General features: G+C 46.2%; 1 protein-coding gene across 5 annotated transcripts in view; it reads left to right on the top strand.

The window, feature by feature from the left end:
* The first annotated feature begins 5701 nt into the window (after positions 1-5701).
* LOC116427685 (Fanconi anemia group J protein homolog) overlaps positions 5702-20851 on the top strand; it is a 58918-nt gene continuing 43768 nt past the window's right edge. Inside the window, exons 1-4 of one of the 5 annotated variants that reach the window (XM_031978319.2) lie at positions 5702-5860; positions 6005-6044; positions 6200-6779; positions 6864-6975. In XM_031978319.2, coding sequence (XP_031834179.2) covers positions 5710-5860; positions 6005-6044; positions 6200-6779; positions 6864-6975 — 883 coding nt within the window. In that variant the 5' untranslated portion in view covers positions 5702-5709. Of the gene's footprint in view, positions 5876-5921; positions 6045-6199; positions 6780-6863; positions 6976-20851 lie in introns of all 5 variants that reach the window. The other 4 variants (XM_031978323.2, XM_031978321.2, XM_031978322.2 and 1 more) reach the window with 4 other exon arrangements.

The raw sequence follows: 20851 nt of genomic DNA, 5'->3' as shown, positions 1-20851 counted from the left end.
CTAACGAATGCACATAAATGAACGCGTATACGACCGAACATAAAATTGTTACTTCCTGAATAAGTCACCGCGGTGCCCGTTACCAGCTATGCAATTATCAAAGCAGCGGCTTCAAGATCGCATGCGCAATAAGATAAGCGTCGCCGGTTGAATTAAATACTTTGTTAAGAAATGCGCAAGTACTTAATTGCACCACCGTCCCTAAATCAAACTGGCACCTTGTGTCCACATAAAATTAATCACATCCCTTCATCGGAATTACGAATTATCCGTCGACGTCGTTAATCGTGAGAAGTCCTTTAGAATCAAATCGTTATAATCAACATCAGTATTCCACACAAGTTACAGTATACGCAATTTTCATTTTCAGAACAGTATTGAAACGTACGGGGTTTCTAAAAATTTGGAAAATTCGTTTCAGATATAATTTATACTTTTTATGTTTTTTGAGACAATAGTTGTTGTTACGAGCTTTTCCGATGATATTCGAGAAGGTCGTGGAAACAATGTCTCGTACGACAGTCGTAAAGGGAAGAACGTTCCTCTAATGTCCCCGCGAAAACCGACCAAGGCACCATGCTGCGAACGCACGTCCCGCTTTATGGCCGTTTCGTCGTAGAAACTAAACTTATTACGCGACGGGGGGCGGTGGCCCGTTTCCACACCCCTTGCCACCGGAGGGAAGCTTTTTTATTAAATCACACGTCTCGCGTGTGCTCCTCGCCGGCCGATTAATTCGCCGTGACGCTTTCTTTTGTGGCGTAAGGCCAAACCTATCCATATTTCATGGGCCGCCCACACCCCGGTCTGTTTTCACTTTCGCGGTGTGTATGAAGAATGTCAGACACCACGGCGCCTCTTCTGCCGAACCGTTCATAATACTTGATGGACCCTTTAAGGGCCATTTAATGGCACCTCTGGTTTTTCTCACCGCTCCGGTCTAAAATATTCTTCCAAGTTTTCATAGAACTGGGTGTGTTAAGAAGAAGATACATATATATGTATTATGACCAATCCGATATTGTGAATCCGAATCTTTTACATGTTTTCCGAAAGAGTGGAAGCTGGATTAGTGAAACTTTATAAGATTACTGGTTTGTTGCTGAGTTCTGTAATGTTTGTCGCAATTATAATATTACATTTTAATCCGTTTAGCGTTCTACCTTCCGTCGGGAATCGAAGGAGTAGAGACACGGCTGGTCCCTGATAGCAGAGAGCACTGGTAGGGGATGAAGGAGTTCCAGAGTTCTGCAAGGGACGGCTAATTCCAGCGTGATCGCATCTGATCGATGTCCCTCGACTGCCCCCGTAGGAAAGTTATTGTCCGCCGCGCTCCTTTGAGCCTACCACGCTCCGTCGCGGCCGAGCGATCCCCCCCCCCCCCCCAGAATCAAGGAACAACTGTATAATTATTCTCGCGCAATAAAAATTTCTAATCTTCCCGAAGAAGGATCCTCTATTTAAATGACAATCCCGTTTCCCCGAAGCTCCGTGGTCTCCCGCTTTTACGATTTTCCACCCGGCGTTTTATATTTTGAGGCCGAGGGCCGTTTTAAAATTCCAGAAACGCGCACCGTTTTACGATCCCGCGTCCCCGGAGCGGTGAGCCTTCGAACTCATTCGACGATTCCGAAATTTTTCGTTTCTCGGTGCCGCGGCGGACCTTGTTCCCGGTATCTCGTCCGACAAAAATGTTACTTTGTCCCTGGATTCCGCGTCCCGAGGATTCCATCGTCTCACGAGGGGAACGACGAGAAATTTTTACACCCTTTTTCCGGTCTCGTGCGCGCGCGAGCGAGTGCTATCGCGTCGGTAAACGGTTCGGCCCCGGGACGGAATGATTCGTATCGCCTCGGCGTAACGATCCGATCCTTCCGAGTCCTTCGACTTTAAGGAAAAAGCTTATGTGCGATCTGGACAAAACATATGCATCCACCGCGGGGCTGGCACGGAGCTAGACATGGACAGTTTTCCCGGTCCCCAGCCAGCATGATTCTTTTATTTTACTTTCAGCCGTGCTCCTGGACACGACGTACTCGATTCTCGACCGTCCACCACCCCTGCAACCCCCGCGCGCAACCCCTCGACCGCCGTCTATTCCGTCCCTGTATGAACAAAGAGGAAAAGTCTCGACGAGGAGAAGGAGCGGAAGGAAAGGATAGAGATGGACCCTTCTTTCTGACCGTCCAGGAAGCTCGCATATGGTGCTTCCATCCCCGAAAACTTTCATCCATATGGGGGAGGTTGGCGGCTCTATCTAACCCCCGTGAACTCTGACCCCTCTTTATCTTATCTCACGGCCGATAGATAAGCACCGGCGATAAAGCTGCCGGACGAAATGAAGGCACGGCCGGAGCGTGGATGCAGTCGCCATTCCTTAATTAAGTCCCCGACGACCGTTTGTTCGGTTTATTGGCTTGTTTGCCCCGGGTACTTTCCCTCCGGTGACGAACACCGTCTATACCTCCGAGCATTTATGGAATTGTTTCTTCCTCCCTTTCTTCTAACGGCCGCTCTCTTCTTCCCCCCTATCCGTCTTCCTGGCGAGGACCGCGCAGCGAACTTTCCAGGAAATATTCCACGAGGAGGACAGGTTCGCCGGCGCAGCTCCGCGCAACTCCACGAGCTAGCATAATGAGGAATTATGCGCATTATGATGGAAACTCACGTCGCTCTCGCGTCGAACCTCTTCTGGGACAAACAACTTCGGGACCGGGTGGAGAATGGTTGGAGAGTTCTGGAAGATCTCGAGGTGATCTTTCGCGGCTCGAACTCCACTCTCGAAAATATCGAGGTATCTCTTCCTGCGATGATTCGCTGACGGCATTTAACTCCTTGTCTTATGACCTTCCTTCTGTATCAGGATCAAACTTATTAATACTAAAGTAGTCCTTAAGTTTCTACCACGAAAAGAAATTATATACACTTTTGGTATCATAAAACAAGAGGCTTCAGGAGTATATTAATAAAGGATGAATAGTTTTTGGGTCAACCGCAGACTCTATGCCAATTGAAACTCATCACTGATCGTTGTGCGTTTCCAACAAACATTACTAAACGATTTCCATCAAAATATAAGTCCAAATAACGTCGAGCACAAATTACATATGTTTCTTTTCCGAGCAAACATGTTTATAGAGGTAAGACGTATCGAATTAAACTTCATTTTTCATCAATTTGTCCATGAAAACGTGAATCTGTATAAGGATCCGCGATGCACTCATCACGCAGGATTCAAAATTTACTGCGTGTTTCGACTGCTGCCCGGCACGAGGGTAGAAGGGAGGAAGAGGAATAAAACCGAAGCAGGAGAAAGGAAGGGCATAGTCGACCGGTAAAAGAGATACGAGATAGAGAGCAGCGGCGAAGGGGAGGCAGAGCAGAAAAGAAGACCCCATTACGTATTCCTCTTGCATCCCTCTTGATCTCCCCGCATTTTTATTGCACTTGCCGCCGGTAAGAATATGTTTTATTTATATTTCATATTTCTCTCTGCCGCTGTTGCTGCTGTTGCGAGGTTTCTTGGCCACGAGAAAGCTTGATTCTCCGGATTCGCATAGGGTGACCACGGGATATCAAGGGGAATCTCTGCCGTTCATTTTTTCTTCTCTCTCTCTCCCCCCCCCTTTTTCGTCCATACCTCGTGTGCCTATGATTTCTTCCCCTTAAATCTCGACTCTCCGCTTTTCTCACCCTTCCCGCGGGATTGGAAATATTTTCAATGCCTTTGTCGAAGATATTTCATGTCCCAACCTGGATGCATTAACGCACGGTCAAAGGACAGCCCGCTCGAAATCACCCATCGACATTACGTCCCCACCCCACCGTTCTCCGTTGATTAATTGGACGTGGCCGTGTTAATTTATCGAAGTACCGATTGTTGTTGTTATTATAACCGTCGATGTTGTCTGTCGCACAGGGGTCGGGAACGCGTTCCGAGAAGGGCGTGACAAGTCGGAAATCCGTGCAAGAAACGCAAGTTTCTCTGAACTCCGTTTTCGTCGATGTTCGATCGACATTAGCGCGCGCTTAATTGCTTCGTCGCGATTGTTGTTCGACGACGCAGGAGCTGTTTTCGCTGCGAACAAGGAAAAAGAGTTGAATCCCAACTCGAAATATCGCGGCGGTTAGCGACGCATAAAGGCCCCGTCCGGTGCTTTGTCAGTTTCGGGAGGGGTGTTACACGCAATTTGCCACACTTTCCAGTAATGACTCCGTGGGACCCTCCGGCCTGTTTTATGGGCATCGTACCGGGTGTGCATAATTTACAGTCCAATGGCTGGGCTCGCAAGGCAACGTGAATCTTCGGCCCGGCGGTGGAAGCGGCGAGACGCCGGGAAAGAAGGAGGTGAATCACAATTTTCGGATCGTAAAATCGCGGGGACGCGTCTGTGTCTTCTCTGCCGCGATAAAGATACATTGTACCGAAACTCCAGGACATAAAACCGATGGCGGTGGAAGCAGCGTCGAAGGATCAATTGAATTTCGCTCGAGTATACGACGCGATGTTCACGAACGTACGGTTTCGGTACGATTATGTCGTCGTGTACCTTTCTCCCACAACAGAGAACGTTGTTCCCTTCCACCGGGAGCGGCTGAATCGAACTGAAACATTCTCGGTGCATCCGCGGGTACTTACACGGCTCCGTGAGAAGCTAATTAGCGTTCGCAGGAGAGACCCAAGTTTCTTGAAAAAGTAGAAAAATATTTCATTTTCATGTTGACGAAGATCATGCGCCTGAAATTAAAAAATTTAAAGGATATCTATTAAAACCTACCAAAAAAAGCATCGAAAATAATTAATTTAGCTTGCCTGGCACCCTGGTTTTCTCTTTTAACTTGACTTTCACGAAGATTCATCGAGGTGGAGGCCAGACAAGACCGTTCGAAGAATTTTTGTTATCGCGTAACGTGTTATCATTAAGATACACATCGTAACCGTGTGAAAACGCGAAAGCTCTACGTCAAGACCGTTCGGTAGGAGGAACGTACGCTGAAAATGCTCGCCGAGTCGGGTAATTTCATTACACATACGTGATGCGGACGTCCTACGCTCCTCTTCAGGCGGATGGCGAACGAGAGAAAGCGCGCGTGGGAACCTCGGATAATTTGATAAAGACTCGTGCCGGCGCGAGATGCTCCATAGGCTCGATGAAATTCCTTATTCCGGTCGCACGCGCGCTCGGATGGCTTTTAAATTCCGTTGGCCCCTTTGACGGGGCCCGCTTTCGAAACTCCGGCATAACAGCCACGTAAATCAGAAGTTTGATACGTTGGACCGACCGAGAAGCATAAATCACGACCAGGAAATTATATTCCCTGAAGGAGACGTGTCTCCTCTATGAAGGTCGACGAATCTACTTCGAAATTAAGAGCAAGGGTCTCAGCCTTTCCACCTGTCCAATCTCGTATAGTTTGGAAATTTATGTTTCAGGCGCAATTCATCATCTAGGGAACGAAAAGATCGGAAACTGAAGCAGAGGGATCCCTTTCTCGACTGATTTCGTGAGATTTCGAGGATTTCGTCGGTTCAAATTTACCTAAATGCCAAGAATAGTAGTAAATACTATTTTTTGACTATTTACTTTTGTCGCATAATGTTTTTAAATTATTGTTTTTATTAAAAAATTGAATGACCACAGGTTCTTGCGAGGTATCCTGAAATGCATGCACGTGACGTAATAGTCACGTGGTTAGACTAAGTTGTTTATGTGGTTTGATTCAAAAGAAGCTTCAGCGTTTCTGTTTGCACGTGTAGTTTCTGTTTTTTTGTATTCGATTGTTTGTGAAGAATGTCAAGATATATACTCTAAAGTACAGTACGGCAAATACGGTACATTGTGGTACAAAGGTGACCACGGTAAGTTTAATTAAGGTACGATAAAGGTGGGGAACTCATATGTTATATTTGTGCTGTCAAGTGCTTCGCATTTCATTAATTATCGATAACTGATGATCGTGGCTTATGTGATTACTGCAGTAATTGGATACATCATTTATCTAGTGATTAAATTCAACGTCGAAGAGTGGTTCAAAGAAAGCAGGTTTGTAATCACACACGTGACAATTTCCCGCGATGAGGTTATGTTATTCTGTAGTTGACTCTGTAGGTTGCTTATCTAAATTCTTTTCATCACTTTTATAATGGTTTAAATGTTTAGCCGTAAGAATTGGTGAACAGTTATACTTATGATTGCAGAATGAGTAAACTGAGTCTTAAGAAAGATTATATGAGCAACAAAACACTCAAACAATTTGAAAGCGATTCAATGTCTAGCCCAAGAAGTGCAATTGAGATTTCTAGTGATGAAAGTGATACTTCAAAAGTTGATGACATATTAAATTGTGATGTAGATTCAGAAGATATATCGATATTACATGAACAGTCTCATGATGAGACTCTGCTGAAGTTTACGAAATCTACAGATAGCGTACAAACGGAGGAGGATGAGGAAAATTCAATGTTTGCATCTACCTCGGGCATAAAAGCCAAACATTCTATGTTTAGTTGGGATCAGAAAAACACAAATCTGAACAAAAATAATAAACAAACATATAGTGATTCAGATTCTGATGATATCTACCAAAATTTCCAAAGGCATAATAACAAACAAGGGAAGAAGCTCAAAAAGACTGATACAACAGAATTACCATGCAAAAGTGAACATACAGAAGATGTTTGTCCTGAAGTAGCTATACAATATGAACAAATGATATCAGGAATTAAAGTGAAGCTTCCCGTAAAACCATATTCTTGTCAAATTGCTATAGTAAATAAGGTAACGTATCAAATATTATTTCTTAATTCAAATGCGTAATAAAATCCATAAACATATATTGTTTAATAATATATATAATTACAGCTTATACAAGCGTGCAAAGGAAAAGAAAATTGTCTTTTGGAAAGTCCAACTGGAAGTGGAAAGACACTAGCTCTTCTCTGTGGGGTGCTCGCATGGCACGATCAGTACTCTGGTAAGTCTGCAATGATTCAGTAAATTTATTATTAATTAGACAATATATCCTGAGTGTTTGTGCATTTAAAATTACTTGATCATGCAATAATGATTATTCATAGAAATCAGCCGATAAAGTTTTCGGGGATTATGCAAGTTTTCAACGTTACCAGCCATCTTTTCAAAGTAACCATTGACTTTATTAAATTTTCGCTGAATCGCGCGACGTTCTTCAGTCAAAACTTTAAAAACTCTTCCAGACAATATCTCAGCGTGTCACGACAACGTCCGCCGCTCGTGAAAGATGCAAAATGATCACGTCGAGTAGTTCTTGTGTCTAAATTGGTCGCTATCGTCCGTCTCTGGAAACTTGCGACGCGTTCGAAACTTCCCCTAAACTTTCCCTTTCCCCGTCACGCGAATAGGAACTTAATTATTTAAAGTATTCGAACGTCACCACGCAATAAGTTAGAAAACCTATGAAGACCAAGCATGAACAATTAAGAACAACTACAAGATGAATATATTAGAATACTGTATTCACAAAATTGAACCAACTGATCTATGGAATTTAACTTATCGGTAGCTATGTTGGATTTGGCACCGAGATATTTTTAGCAACGAAATTTGTCAATTAACGATGTTATTGTTTCTAATAATTCACATTAAAAGATACCATATTTAATCGGACATTAGTCAGTGCCTTTTAATGAATCCCAAATTATTAATGAAGAAATTCAGTCGTCGCTACTAGAAACATAATAATGCACTCAGAGGCATGATAAACGATGAACATTAGGTATTTCGCGATCGGGAATCTTTCATGCGCGGATCACGTGGCTTGTGCCTAGATATCAAGCGTGTAATCAAGGAGTTTCAGCCGCGGACAAGAACATTAAAGAAGTTCTTCGTTGTCCTCCGGCAAAGAACCGGCTATTAGGCATCCGAACCATCGTATTAATTTAAATTATTCAACCTTTCCTCCCGGTGGGGGTTCCGTGTCGGTCGTGTGCATGCGGCTAATTGGCCGCGATTCACGCAATTCCTAAACAATTAGGCTCGAAGCTCTGCGACGCCGTAGCCTCGTCCTTGGCGGTACCAGCTCGCGAAAGGGGGACGGCCCAACGGTCTTTTTGGCGAACGCTCGTTGGAAACGTAATTTCGTGGGACAGCGGCCTCGATTGTGATGTTTCTCTCCTTCTCTCTCTCTCTCTCTCTCTCTCTCTCTCTCTCTCTCTCTCTCTCTCTCTCTCTCTCTCTCTCTCTCTCTCTCTCTCTCTCTCTCTCTCTCTCTCGGTTATTATTTCGCATTTGCATAATACTTTTGCCCCCTTTGTCGCAGTGGTTGCGCAACGGGAATGATAATTCACCGGATCGCCTGGAACTTTTCTGGCTGAACTTCACTAGCTCGGACGTTATTTCGACGAGCGCCATGAGAAGCACGTAGATATTGTTCTTTTTTCCTTGAACCGCACGCGGATGTATCGTAAAACGCAAAAGAAAATCAACGGTACCCTTGAAAATGATTCTATATCGAACTCAGGATAATTTATTATTTTCATCGGCCGGTTTCTATTTGTTTGGCAGTTTCCTCGGGATATGTGAACCGTTTAGCATTGTCAATGGCGTTAGGTCTTTCCATTCTCCGCTTTAAAATATTCTGGTACTTGCACAATGTTTCACAACGATTCGAATTATGAATCTGTTTACTTTCTACCACTTCTACGGAAATTACTATTTTCCTCGTGTTTCTCGGGAAATGTGCGTTTGTCGCGTTTTAATCCGACGTTGATTCCGTTTCTTCTCGAACGGATGAGAAATGATCACAATCCATCCAAAGCGAATCGTTCCTTATCTATCGGAAAAGTCGGGAAAACTTGTCGAGGGTCGTGAAGTCGTTTCGCGATGATTCAGAAACTCTTCACTGGAGTTGCGTATCGCGACGCGAGATCTTAATACCCGTGCAGATGCTGTAATGAGGCCCGTCAGGCCCGGCTTGCGCGCCGTTTCATTATGCTCCGCGGGAACGCGTCGCTCGAGATCCGTTTAGATAAAAATGGACCCAAGTACTTCCGCGAAATTAAACGAACACTCTTGGATTTCCGTTTCTCAGACAATTATGTTTACCGTTAATGTTATTTTCGTTATCGATATCACGGCGATCGACTCGCCCCGATCGAATGCTAATGCTAGAAAGTCTAACCATTTCTTCCTAAATGGCGAACAGTGAAATAGCGGATACTCCGTGATCCGCTGCTTCGTCAAATTAAACGTTTCCCCGACGGTTGAACGTCGAATTTGCGTGTCCGTCAGCAACGTCTTCCTCTTCTTTCGACGATACGCGGCCAGGAACCGACTGGAACAAACCAACCACCGCGTCGTTCCGCTTCCGGAATCACGCACAGATCCTCCCCGACTTCCTCCTCCCCGCCTCCTCTTCCTTCTCTCGCCGTGACGTGACATCGTCCTCAGCGATCTAGTATTATCGAGCTCGCGAGACAGTTTTCCGCTCGACAAGTCGGTCGTGTCCGCCCGGGATGGTCGAAGAAATGGTACCCGTGGATTTAATTGGTACCCTAGCCACCGGTCGCGTACCATTGTAGAACGCGCTACGGATATTCTGTCTAACTTGTTGCGGACGGGTTCGTGTCGCGCTCGTATATCTACGCAAAGGGTGGTTATTAATATCATGCTCTTTTTATTACGTAATAATTGATATTGTGCGTATACAGAGTGTACTAGAGGTCAGCGTCTTAAAAAAAAAAACATTTACAAAATTTGTCTATAATTTTATTTCGTTCCTGTTTTCGAAAGGGAATTATTAACAATAAACTGATATTTATCAGCACATTCTCAGAATAAATTATAAAAAGGTCACAAAACCATGAACACTGTTCAAAGGATACACTAGGTAGGGCGAGTGACGAGTTAACTCGTCCCGAACGAATCGCAGTCACGTTCACCGAGGCTTGTTCGTTAGTCCTCGAGCGCCAATAAATTTCGCTGCTTTCGGATTGGCCTGCATGTCTGAGCGTAATAAAATTTCTTCGAACGGAAAAGACATCGTGGATTAAAAATAGTAGGCGGAACCGGGGGACGAAGAAAAGCGCGCGCGGAGATTCGAGAGACACCGCGCGGCCTAGTTGGACTGGGGCAGGGTCGTATCGCGCAACACTACTCGATGCCTCCGATACTACGCTTCGCGGCACGCATTCGTAATTAGACGAACCGAGGAATACGGGAGGCTCGATTAGCGTTAGTCATGACAGCGGAGGCACGGAGCATGCACGACATTTCTTTCCTGCCGCGGCGGGCTTGAATTCGCTGCTACCACCGGTTTAAAACCCTGACTGGCGGTGTCACGCTCCGCTCGAGACGGAAGTCGAGTGGCACTGCTAGCCACCAGGACTGTAAACCTCGAGAGCGGAATAAATTAGGTCTTCGCCACGGGAATAGAAAATTTATCATCGGCCTTAATCGATAATCCTCCCGTTGACCGCCCGACGCTTTTTCCCTCGGTTGCCAGCGTACAGTCCGTAGCGATATTGTCTGTTAAACAGTCGACACTTAGCAGTTTTGGGGACTGATTGTTTTAGCTGCTCTTCTTTTAATAGCGTTAAATGTAATTCTTCGATTATACACGTAATGGACCGTAAGCGCAGTCATGTAAATGTTAGACCATTTCGGACATGATAGAACAAGTTGACGCAAGGCATCGGCTACGTGGGCATTATTGCAGTCGAGAGTGTTCCTCGGCCGACGGTGAACCGATTCCTCCGCTGATTCGCGGGGACATCGCGAGTGAACGCAATTCAACTTTTGATAGATCGTCGAGGCGACTCGAACGTAATTATGTTTGACTTGCCGCTTTGGCAGACCTCGAGACTTGTTTCCCGCAATTACCTCGGGATTCGCGGAAGTGAAACGCGAGGGAAAGGTTATTATTCTGAAGCACCTTGGAAATGCAATCAAAGTTTCGCTCAATCGACGTCGCGCGAGCCCTCTGCCCCTTTCCGTCCTCTTCGCCGTCACCACCTCCTACCTCCGCCTCAGGAACAGGACAATATTGACGATAATTAGGATGGGCACGATCCTCGACCGAGGAGCACGCTGTTAAAAACAATTTACTTCAGCAATTAGCCGAGGGAATTGTGATTCGGCGACGATGACCTCCCTTCGCGTAGCTTTTCTGAATCGTTCGAGGACACGGATCGTTCTCCGCGGAACGGAATAGGTCGCCTAAGAACCTGGAATCGATGAAACGCCTCGAAACTGAGAATGCTGCTTCGGTCGCGGCCGATCGGTGCCGTTTCTCACGGGTCGCAGGGGGGACAATTATTCGCGGGGAATCGGTGAATTCTCCCGCGGGGATGCCGAGGAGGGCGCGCCGCGAAGATGCTCCGTGATCGAGAGAGGAACATGGGTGAGGAAGGTGGAAAGGCGGCGAGCTAGACGGCGAACGTGGACGGACAAAGACCGGAGAGAAAATCGAAAGGGAGTGAAAAGAGGGCGGCGGGAAGTAGAAAAGAGATAGAACGATAGAAAGACAAGCAGGGGAGCGGGGGATAGGGGAGAGGGCAGCCACGAAGAGAAAGAGAGAGATTCTCATTGTAAAGAAAGCCATGTGCGTACGTAGAAGACGTGAGATCCGTTGGACCCGCATGCGGACCTTATTGTGTCCCAAAAGGGCGTATACGGTAGGTACCTTAATGTCGGCACGGATGAAAGCGTGGGCCCTCCTTTGTCTTTCCTTCGTGAAGCTGCCACAGCAAGTAGCGTGCTCTGCGGGTAGCCCTGCACCATTTCTCAACTACCGTTCCCCCTCCTAACTCCCCCCCCTCTCTTTCTCTTTCTTTCTTTCTTTCTTTCCTTCCTTGTCTCAATCTCTGTCTCTCTTCCTCTTTACCCCTTTTTCTCCCTTTGCTCTTCCGCGGTCCTCCCTTGCGTTCCCCTTTTCGCGGATCGTAACGTTAGATCGAAACCGATTTCACGGAGTAGCTACCGGCCTCCGATCAGATTCTTACTTTCTGGGGAGCTAACTAATCTGGAGTTGGAACCAAAATAATTATGGTTCTGAAGGAAACGTCGTTCACGTTGAGACATTTAACCGATGTTAACGAATGTCTTTGGTTAAAGGTTTTCATTAACTGTGCAGGTTATTCTCACAGCCTTCTTGAAAAAGGATTAATATCTCCTCGGATGCCTGAAAGCTTTATCTTTTAACTGCATTTCATAACTACGGACACCATCGTGTCTGCAATTAAAAAACGCTCCTTCGTGATAGGTCCGAGTCATGTTCCATCACTGGAACGTCGCGCGGGAACGTGCATTCCAGCATTACTTTCGGGAGGCATCCTCGAACGAACCAATCGAGCCCGACGACTAGAGTTCCGGCCGGCGTGGTACCGCGGTTGGTACCACGCCGGCGACCATTTCGCGTTATTAATGTCAGGACGCTCGCAGAGGGTCTCTATACAGTTGTCCGTGGAGCAGTTGCATGCTGAGGCGCAAAGACGACTCGACTGTGCGCAATATATAATTCTGTTGATAGTTCGCCGATAATTATTGCCAGTTACCAAGTTGCCTGACGGTGGAACGGGCCGCGCGCCGTGCCGGTTACTCCAACGTCGACGTCGCCTTTCGACGCTGTAATAAAGCGACATTAGCCGGCATGCGATTCCGCGATAAACTTTCGAAATTTATACCCGCCGTCCCGCGCCGCTCCACCTCTCGATTCCGCTCGACGCGACACGGCGCTCTCCCCTAAACATCGTCGACGCATCACTCTCCGCCTTTTCAACGAACGATTTCATTCTGCGGATTCCCCGGTAATTGCGAGGGACACCGTTATCCCGGCAGTTCTCAGCGATCACTGATTAATGCCGCCGCGACCTTTAAATCATTGCCAACTGGCGAATAGCACTTGAACTTCAAACTCTTCGGTGTCTTTATCGGTGCCATTTTATGTTCTCCAAACTTGCGAAGAACGCGAGTAACGTTGAAAGGATTCCAATTAAGATTCCAGTACGGATGACAGAGTATTTAGAATGAAATTTAAATTTCTTGTTGCAATTGTTTATTGTCTGTGGTCGATCCAAAGAGTACGGGGTCTCGCAGAGCGTGATCGGAAGACTGGAAGGAATTCAGGAGCCAGCGACACCCTCCTGGCTTCGCGACGCGAAAGCTGGCTCGGCAACGGGCAAGCGTTATGTAAGAGTGTATGTTCCTATTGATCGATAATAGGATGCAGACTCCACGCGGGAGCAAAAGGTCCGCGGACAGGTCTGGCCAGTCCCGGATGGTCCCGAGCCAGACACGGAAGATAAGAGACCCCCCAAAGGTATGGCGTGCGCCGCCGGTTCCCAACCAGTCCTGAACTCCTCTCTCGGGTGGTCCCCAACGTTCTCGGGCCCTCCGCTCTCTACCCCTTCTTTCATACGGCCTCCTCTCCTTCTTTCTCGCAGCCTCCTTTCCCTCTCTTTGTTCGTCTTTCGGACGCTGATTCGCCGATTTCCGCGGCCCGCTTTCTGGCTCTTTCCAGCTCCTCTTTGACTCCTCCTTCGCCGGTTTCGTTATTCCAGAAATTTTCGAAAGATTCTGCTCCAAATTGTGATCATACCATCTTTCTATTCTCTAGACTTTTCCTTATGCCTAGTTTTCCTTTTCAGTCAACCACGCGTGACTGTTTTTCGCAATACCTAACTTATAAGTCGGTTTCTAATTTACGGATCATATATAAAGGTTAACTATTGATTTTATACTCTTATGAATACATTTTCACACTCGATGTATTCGACGCGTTTAATAAAATCTGATGAGATTTTCACTCTGCTACGAAATCAACAGAACTCGCGACTAGAGAAAGTAAATTTCTGTTTCGTTCTAGTTTCGCAAGTTACAAAAATTCGTGTTTAGGCGCTTCTAGCTCCCTATGTAATAACCATTAGATGATCATAGACGTCTGTCGCCGATTTCGAAAACAGTGTCGCGGCCCCTCAATTTTTCCCCCGTTCCCGACTATTGATTTAATATATCATTGGACCCGTCGGGCAAGGAACTCGATCGACTAGTCCCGATTGCACGGCTGGCTACTTCGCCGCCAGGATACGCCAAGATCCGTCTGTCTCTCGTTCCGAGAAAGGATTCGCGATTCAAAAAGCGCCGCCCCTGCAAATTCCAGACGACCCGCGCGATCTTACATAATTCCACATGCTCTGGAAGATCGTGCGGTCTGGGCCCGGCCCGACGTCCTGGAATCGCCCGTTCCAGGATTTCTAGGGCCGGGCTAACGATTCCAGATAGCCGGGGCCCCAGTTCTGACTTAGGATCTTTCGCAGATACGGCGCTCCGCCGATTCTTTTAATCCGCCGTTCCAGAAATTCGTTTGTTACCCGAACACGGTCTCCTTTGTTTCCACCCGAAACCAGTGACACGGTGTATCGTTTTTATCGTTGTTATTAATTTATTGCGCGAGACATGTACAGTGAAAGATAGACGCATAAAAAATATTAATCAGGGACAATGAGAATACCATATTAAATAGAAATGAGTGTAAAACACGACTAAACTATATAATTCGAACGCTTAAGAATTAGAGAATATTTAAGAATATTTTAAGTTAAGTTATAGTTAGATGCTTCGGCATTAAAAACTTGAAGTAAATTCTAAAACTGAAGTTAGGTATTTATCCTATATTTATATAAGAATGAGGCAAAGAGTTAAATGCAGAAAATTTCGTTTAAACGATCACCAATGAAGAAGCAAAAAGGTGCAGATACGATTTGAGCAACAACAATTTAACCGATGGATTTGGCGTAAAGAACGATTATTGGCCCTCGAAGAAGAGACGATCCCTCTCCGTTCTGTTTGAATCAAGAAGAGCAGCGGTGGCTCGTCGGAGTTAATGAAAAATGACGCGTATAAACCCGCGGAGAGATAAATTGACTGTCGGCCTTGAATAATCCACAGCCCGGATGAATTCGGTCGTTCGACGACGGAACCGAGCGCGCATTCCCCGGTGTAATTCGCGTGGAATCGATCGTGTTCGGGGCCCGACGATCGCCGGCCGCCGTTTTTCGTTCGGCCGGAAATGTTTCGCAGGTAAATTGCGGGCGCCAGGCGCCCTAGGCGTGTCGTGTCCACCGCGCCACGCCACGCCGCTCAGGCAATTCACGCCGATGCTCCGCAATTTTTGCCGTCGCTTCTCGTCCCAAGATTCCTGTTCCGCGTCGTTTCGCCTCTCCTCCGGTTCCGTGACGTCGTTCCTGCGACCATTAACTTGCCACCACGTTCTCTAATTCCCGAGAACAGCGAGATAACTATAATTTTCATGTTTTTATTGTAATCATTGGACTTTGGACCTTCTTCCAGAAAATACTGAGTGAAGGCAAACGAAAGAATAATTTTAATAATTTTGAAACACTGTAGTGGAATTGAATCTCAGAATCACATATATCAAAATTTCAATTATTTATTACTAAAAAATAATCTGAAAACGAAACATCGCGGCTTTAAAAGTCGGAAATCCGAGATTTTCGTATTCAAAAGCCTCTTCATGTCGTAAAAGGATACAATCGGTTCTTGATACTGTTGTCGCCATTAAACTCGATAATTTCTATAACCGTTGAGCGAAAAACGGTTTTTGAAACGCGTTACACCCGAACAAAACACCATCACGCGCTTTTTCATTCCCCCCAGCGAAAACAGAGGGAAGAACGCTGATCGAATCCCGCAGGATTGTTTCGGCAGCCGTTTTCATCGGACGTTTTCAATATACGCGGCTTGAAACACGAAACTTAGTTTGTCGAATTACCGGCGAACGATCGTTTAGATAAATAAATTTTTGAGGTCGCCGCGACGTTCGGCCTGACCCCGGCCCGGTTCGGCACCAATCGATCGGCTTTTTAATCGTCACTGTAACGATCAATTCCGCGAGAATTTCGGCCGGTCTGCTCACCGAACCTAGACAGCGAATTCCCGTTCCCCGAATTAACCGAATTGAAATTTCGATATTTCGCTTTTCAATGACCGGCCGTAGTTCTCCGTTTTCCGAGCGACCTGCCCGCCTCTTCATCCTCGCGGTATTCCGTGTTCCCTGTTCGGAAAACTACGACTCCCTTTTTTTCGTGAACTTTCATTGCTGCCATAAAAAATTTAGGGAAAGTGAAAGGGAATTTCGAAAACGACTTTAGCTTCCCCACGTGGTACACTGTTTACGTTGAATGTACATCGATATCGGTATGAAAACGTATATCTCTATGAATGATTCTAAAGTCTTAGTCTACTATGCTCTCACTCGTAGTCACAATAAGTGGAAACAGTGAGCAATAACCAGACATCCGATCTGAATTGTCTATGAGACAATAGAAATATTCAAATTTAAATCTTACTTGTTGTAATTCTTATCTTGTATTCTCTTTAACTTCGAACATCTGCATATACAGTGATTCGCGAACGTTATTAGATTTAGTTGAAAGTATCTACCAATCAACTGAATCCAACGATACTTAATAAATTCCAAAAACCTAGACGATTGAAAGAGACATATATTTATCGAAGCAAATTCGGAATCATCAGAGCATCGATAACCTACGAGTTCCTGTAACCCCTACACATTCTGCAGACCCAAATTCGCGAACGTCGCTTCCATAATATCATTATCGATAAGCCCAGGCTGTTTCCGCATGGAGAAAGACTATCAGAAAAGAATGGAACGATGAGCGATCGCGGTGCCGAGGAGGTAGCTGGTATGTCGGGGCGGCGGTCGACACCCTCTCGAACGGTTTAGTTAAAGTACGGAAACTTCTCCCGCGTATTCTGCGCCGCGTGCGTACCTGCTCGGCTGCGTATGCACTGTCTCTCCTCTCCTCTCTTGCTGCCGGTCGTTCGCGCGCCGCTATACAAATTTATGGAGTGCACACGCACAATATGGGTGCACACGAGGTTAAACAAAAGCGCGAGCATAGAGGCGCGCGGAAGAGCGAGAACGCGCGAGCGCTAGCGATCGAGCCGCAGCGCGTAACTTTTTTTTTACTCGCGCGCGTGTGCACGCTGGAATATCATGAATATGTATTGGGTCTTTTGCGGAAGATATGCGCGTGTCCTTTTTCCAACGTCGCGCCCCTGTGTGCGTGCGCGTAAGATCAAAGGATGCCGTCCACCTTCTTTCAGCCTCCAACCCCTCTCACGCACCTTCGTCGCTCCTCCTTTTCCCTCTAACCGCTAATCGGAACCTCTTTCTCGCTCCTTCCTTCTCACTTACCCTGTCTCCGTTCCTCCTCTGCTTCTCGTTCCTTTCTTTCTCCTCGGATACCTCTCGCTTCTTCTTTATTGAAAAATCTCGTCTTTTTCGCTCCCGCGTGTTTATTCGCATTTTTTCTCTCCTCATCCCTTTTGGTCTGTACTACCCCCTCCCCCCTCCCCCTTCCTTCCTTCCTTTCTCCCTCCCTCTCTCTCTCTCTCTCCCTCCGTCCCTCCCTCCCCCATTCGCCACCCTCCCTCCCACAACCTCTGTTTCGTTCATCTTTCTCCATTTCATGCGTCCCTCTTTCTTCGATTTTTTCTTCTCTGGCGGCGCGCGTGATTTTCTGCCGCCGCCAACTACGACGCCGAAATTTATCAGCGACCGTCGCCATAATCATGGCCCTCCCTCGCGGGAACCGGCCCAGGAAACGATCGAGGGTCTCGTATTCCACGCTTCCACCCGGATACGCTGCGAAACGCTTTTGATGCGTTATCCTTGATTTTTTGGAATTTTTTGTTTCTTTTTTTTGGTGTATGGCGGAACGGAGATTCTGGAGATCCAATGTTTCACTTAGCAACAGAGGCGCGTGACGATTCACCGCAGGAAATGGTGCTTTTAAAAAAAGGAGGTTTTACGATCGGATTCTGATACGGGTCTTCGTAAGTCTGTTACAAGTATCGACTCCGTGCACGAGGTATTTCGCACCGAGTGCGAAGTATACTTCGGGAAACCCTTCAACCAACTGGAATTATGTGCAGCCCAGGCTAAAGATAACAAACCTGTACTCTTTCTCCAATGTTCGTAACCTCGTCGGGGCAAGTTTCATAAAAGTCGACTAAACTCTTTCCGATAGTCACTCTTCAACGGTTTGAATCGAACGAAAATTGCGGAGCTTCGTGAACGGGGATGCGATTTATAACGTATATCGGGTTTCATACCGGAGATGAAGGGATGAACTGTGAATAGACCGACGGCTAAACGTGCGCGACGAAGGATCTCTTAATGTATTATCTGCCTGTTGTCTAGAATTGGATGTTTCGTAAACGAGTTTAGTTTCATTAAACTACTTCCATTTTTTAATTAAGACCTGCTTGTAATTTTTTATCAAGTATCAGTATATATATTTCAGTATAATCTCAATATTCATTAAATTTGCATACACTTGTGGTCTCTTCTCTCACAAACCAAATAAAAATCAAGATTAATCTACAGGCCGTACAACAATTACGATTACTAGCTTATCAAAATTCTTTCAAAAACTGAAATCGTACTTATACAGACATCGATGACCACAACATTATCCGTTTAACAGGTTAAAAAATTAGTAGGATCGTTACTGTTTATTCCCGCACATCCTCCAGCGACAGGGGCCCGACCAGAAGCTTCTTCATTTCGCATTCGCGGGAACCGATTCCCACGAGCGGAAAGGAGCTTCGAACACCGTTCTTCGGTGCCCGGTTCCGCGCGGGAACCATGTGCGCTTCGCTTCTCGAGCATTGACGTTTTCTCATCGGCCACGTTCCGCTCGACCCCCAGGCCTAGGTACAATCGGTTACGCGATATGTGTGCGCGCCGCGCATTCAACGAGGTGAGAAAATTCTTTTCGCGTCTGCTGTAGAAGGAACGAGGAGAGGATTCGTCGAACCGCGTCTGCGAAACGGAAGAGCAGCGGTGGCAGCGTTCAACTGTGGAATAATGTGCCCCCTTCACCGACGGTCCGTAGGGGGGCGGGCGGGTGGTTAAAGGAATCCTCCATCGCGGCGCGGAAGCGAATGCTAATTAATGACCCTTAATTCTCTTAATTGGTCACTGCGATCGCGGCGATCCGCGAGCACTTGCGCGCCCGTACCTCTTCACAGAACTGCTTTCGGGCCCTCCTCGTTTTCCCACACTCGACTGGTCGCAGCCGGAGCCAGCCGCGGATCGATCCCCCGGCCCCCCTGGATTAATTTTTCAAGGACGTCGGTTCCCTTGTCGAATCCCCGGTGACCATATCGGTGGCGCCATCTCGACGTTGCTCGGCAAAACTGCTAGTGGTTGTAGCACGGATCAGAACCCTATACACGCGGTGTTCAAAAAGTACCGTTCGTTCTGAGATTGAAGTTCCTTTACCTTTTGAATTTTGTTTCTGTTTATATATCTTCCTCTATAGGTGTATTATAATGAGAAGTAAATTATTGAAAAGCAATTATTTGTAATTACATCGATCAGATGGTGAACTTAAATGTATTTGGGTGTCCATTTTGTGTTGTATTGGTTCAAGCGATACGCAAGGAAGAAATCTAATCTTTGCAACTCTTGCCTTATCTGATACTCTTATTTATCGATTGAAATACGAAAACGAACGAGAAAAACAAGGAGGACACAAGGTTAGATGTGAATTATAACTAAGGAATATGAGATATTTCATTTTATCTTTGAATTCATAATATTTTTATGGATAGTTAAATGTATCCTCTTGGATACAAGTATCCAGAAAGTTACTGAACTGTCGTATTTCTCAACACCCTGTACAGGGTTCGCATCAGCCTCCGTTGCTTGAACAAGGGTATTGAAGGGGGACGAAGGGAACCGTGACTCGTCGTGGGCGTCCGCGATGCATCCATCGGCATAGGAGGGAGAGGGAGGCATCGACGACAATGGAAATTAAAAATGCGACTGGAAGCGAGCACGGGAAAGGAGGTGAGAGCGGAACCGAGCGAGTTTCTCCGCCGGATTCCGGGATACTCTCGACCGTGGAAAACAATGCCGCCTTCGCGTCAATGAGCCCTCCACCGTACCGATGAACTTCCATGAAAACTGCGTTCGAATATTTATCCCTTTCCTTCGCTACCCCTTCCCCAACCGCCTCCGACCGCCCCCTTTGTCTGGCTTCGGTTTCTGGTCCCGATGACGGTGGCGAATCGGGAAACTTTTCGGGGATGCTGAGCTGATTTTCGAATCTGCTTCACTCCCCTCCACCCGTTTCTTTTTCATTTCTTTCTTTTTTTGCCTACTCGACGGTGCAATTGAAATGAATCCAAACGTTGTGACTAAACTTTGCGCACATTATTGCAAGGAATTCAGACACATTTAATGTGTTTCTTTAAGCTTTTCATTTTATGAGGTTAGAAAGGTATGGTTATTTTACCGTATAATTAAAATTGTTTTTAAGCTGGCTTGAGATAATGCAGGAACCACGGAAAATTGAAGAAAGAATCTGTTTGATGCAAAATAATTTTTTCTTCGCAAATTTTCGGTTATCCAACTTTTGAGCATTTCTATTTACGATTGACAATGTCGATAATAAGAATAATGTGAATAGAAAATCCTAGATTTTCGGGTGCAAACTGGACAGTTCATACACGTCTGCCCTAGCTAACGAGATAAGAAATGGTGGATTTTAATTAACAGAGAAGATCATCAAGCAGCTGAGGGATTATTGTTACTGGTCTGCGTGTCAAGAACGCGGATGCTTTGACTCATCACCGCGAGAGTGAAGCATCATCAAGACAGACGCATCGATGCAACAACGTTCTTGCATGGCTGCGTCGAGTGCGCCCCGGCAAACGAAATTCGGAGCAAGAAAAAGAGTTGTCCTCGCGTCGCGAAATGAAAACATTACCTCGAGGAATTCTCAAGAACTCCTCGATTTTAAGGGAAGAAATGAAAA

This window comes from Nomia melanderi, chromosome 1 (assembly GCF_051020985.1).
Source record: "Nomia melanderi isolate GNS246 chromosome 1, iyNomMela1, whole genome shotgun sequence".
Classification (NCBI taxonomy): Eukaryota; Metazoa; Arthropoda; class Insecta; order Hymenoptera; family Halictidae; genus Nomia; species Nomia melanderi.
Note: the sequence above shows the minus strand (reverse complement) of the source record. Positions and strands in the feature narration are given on the sequence as shown.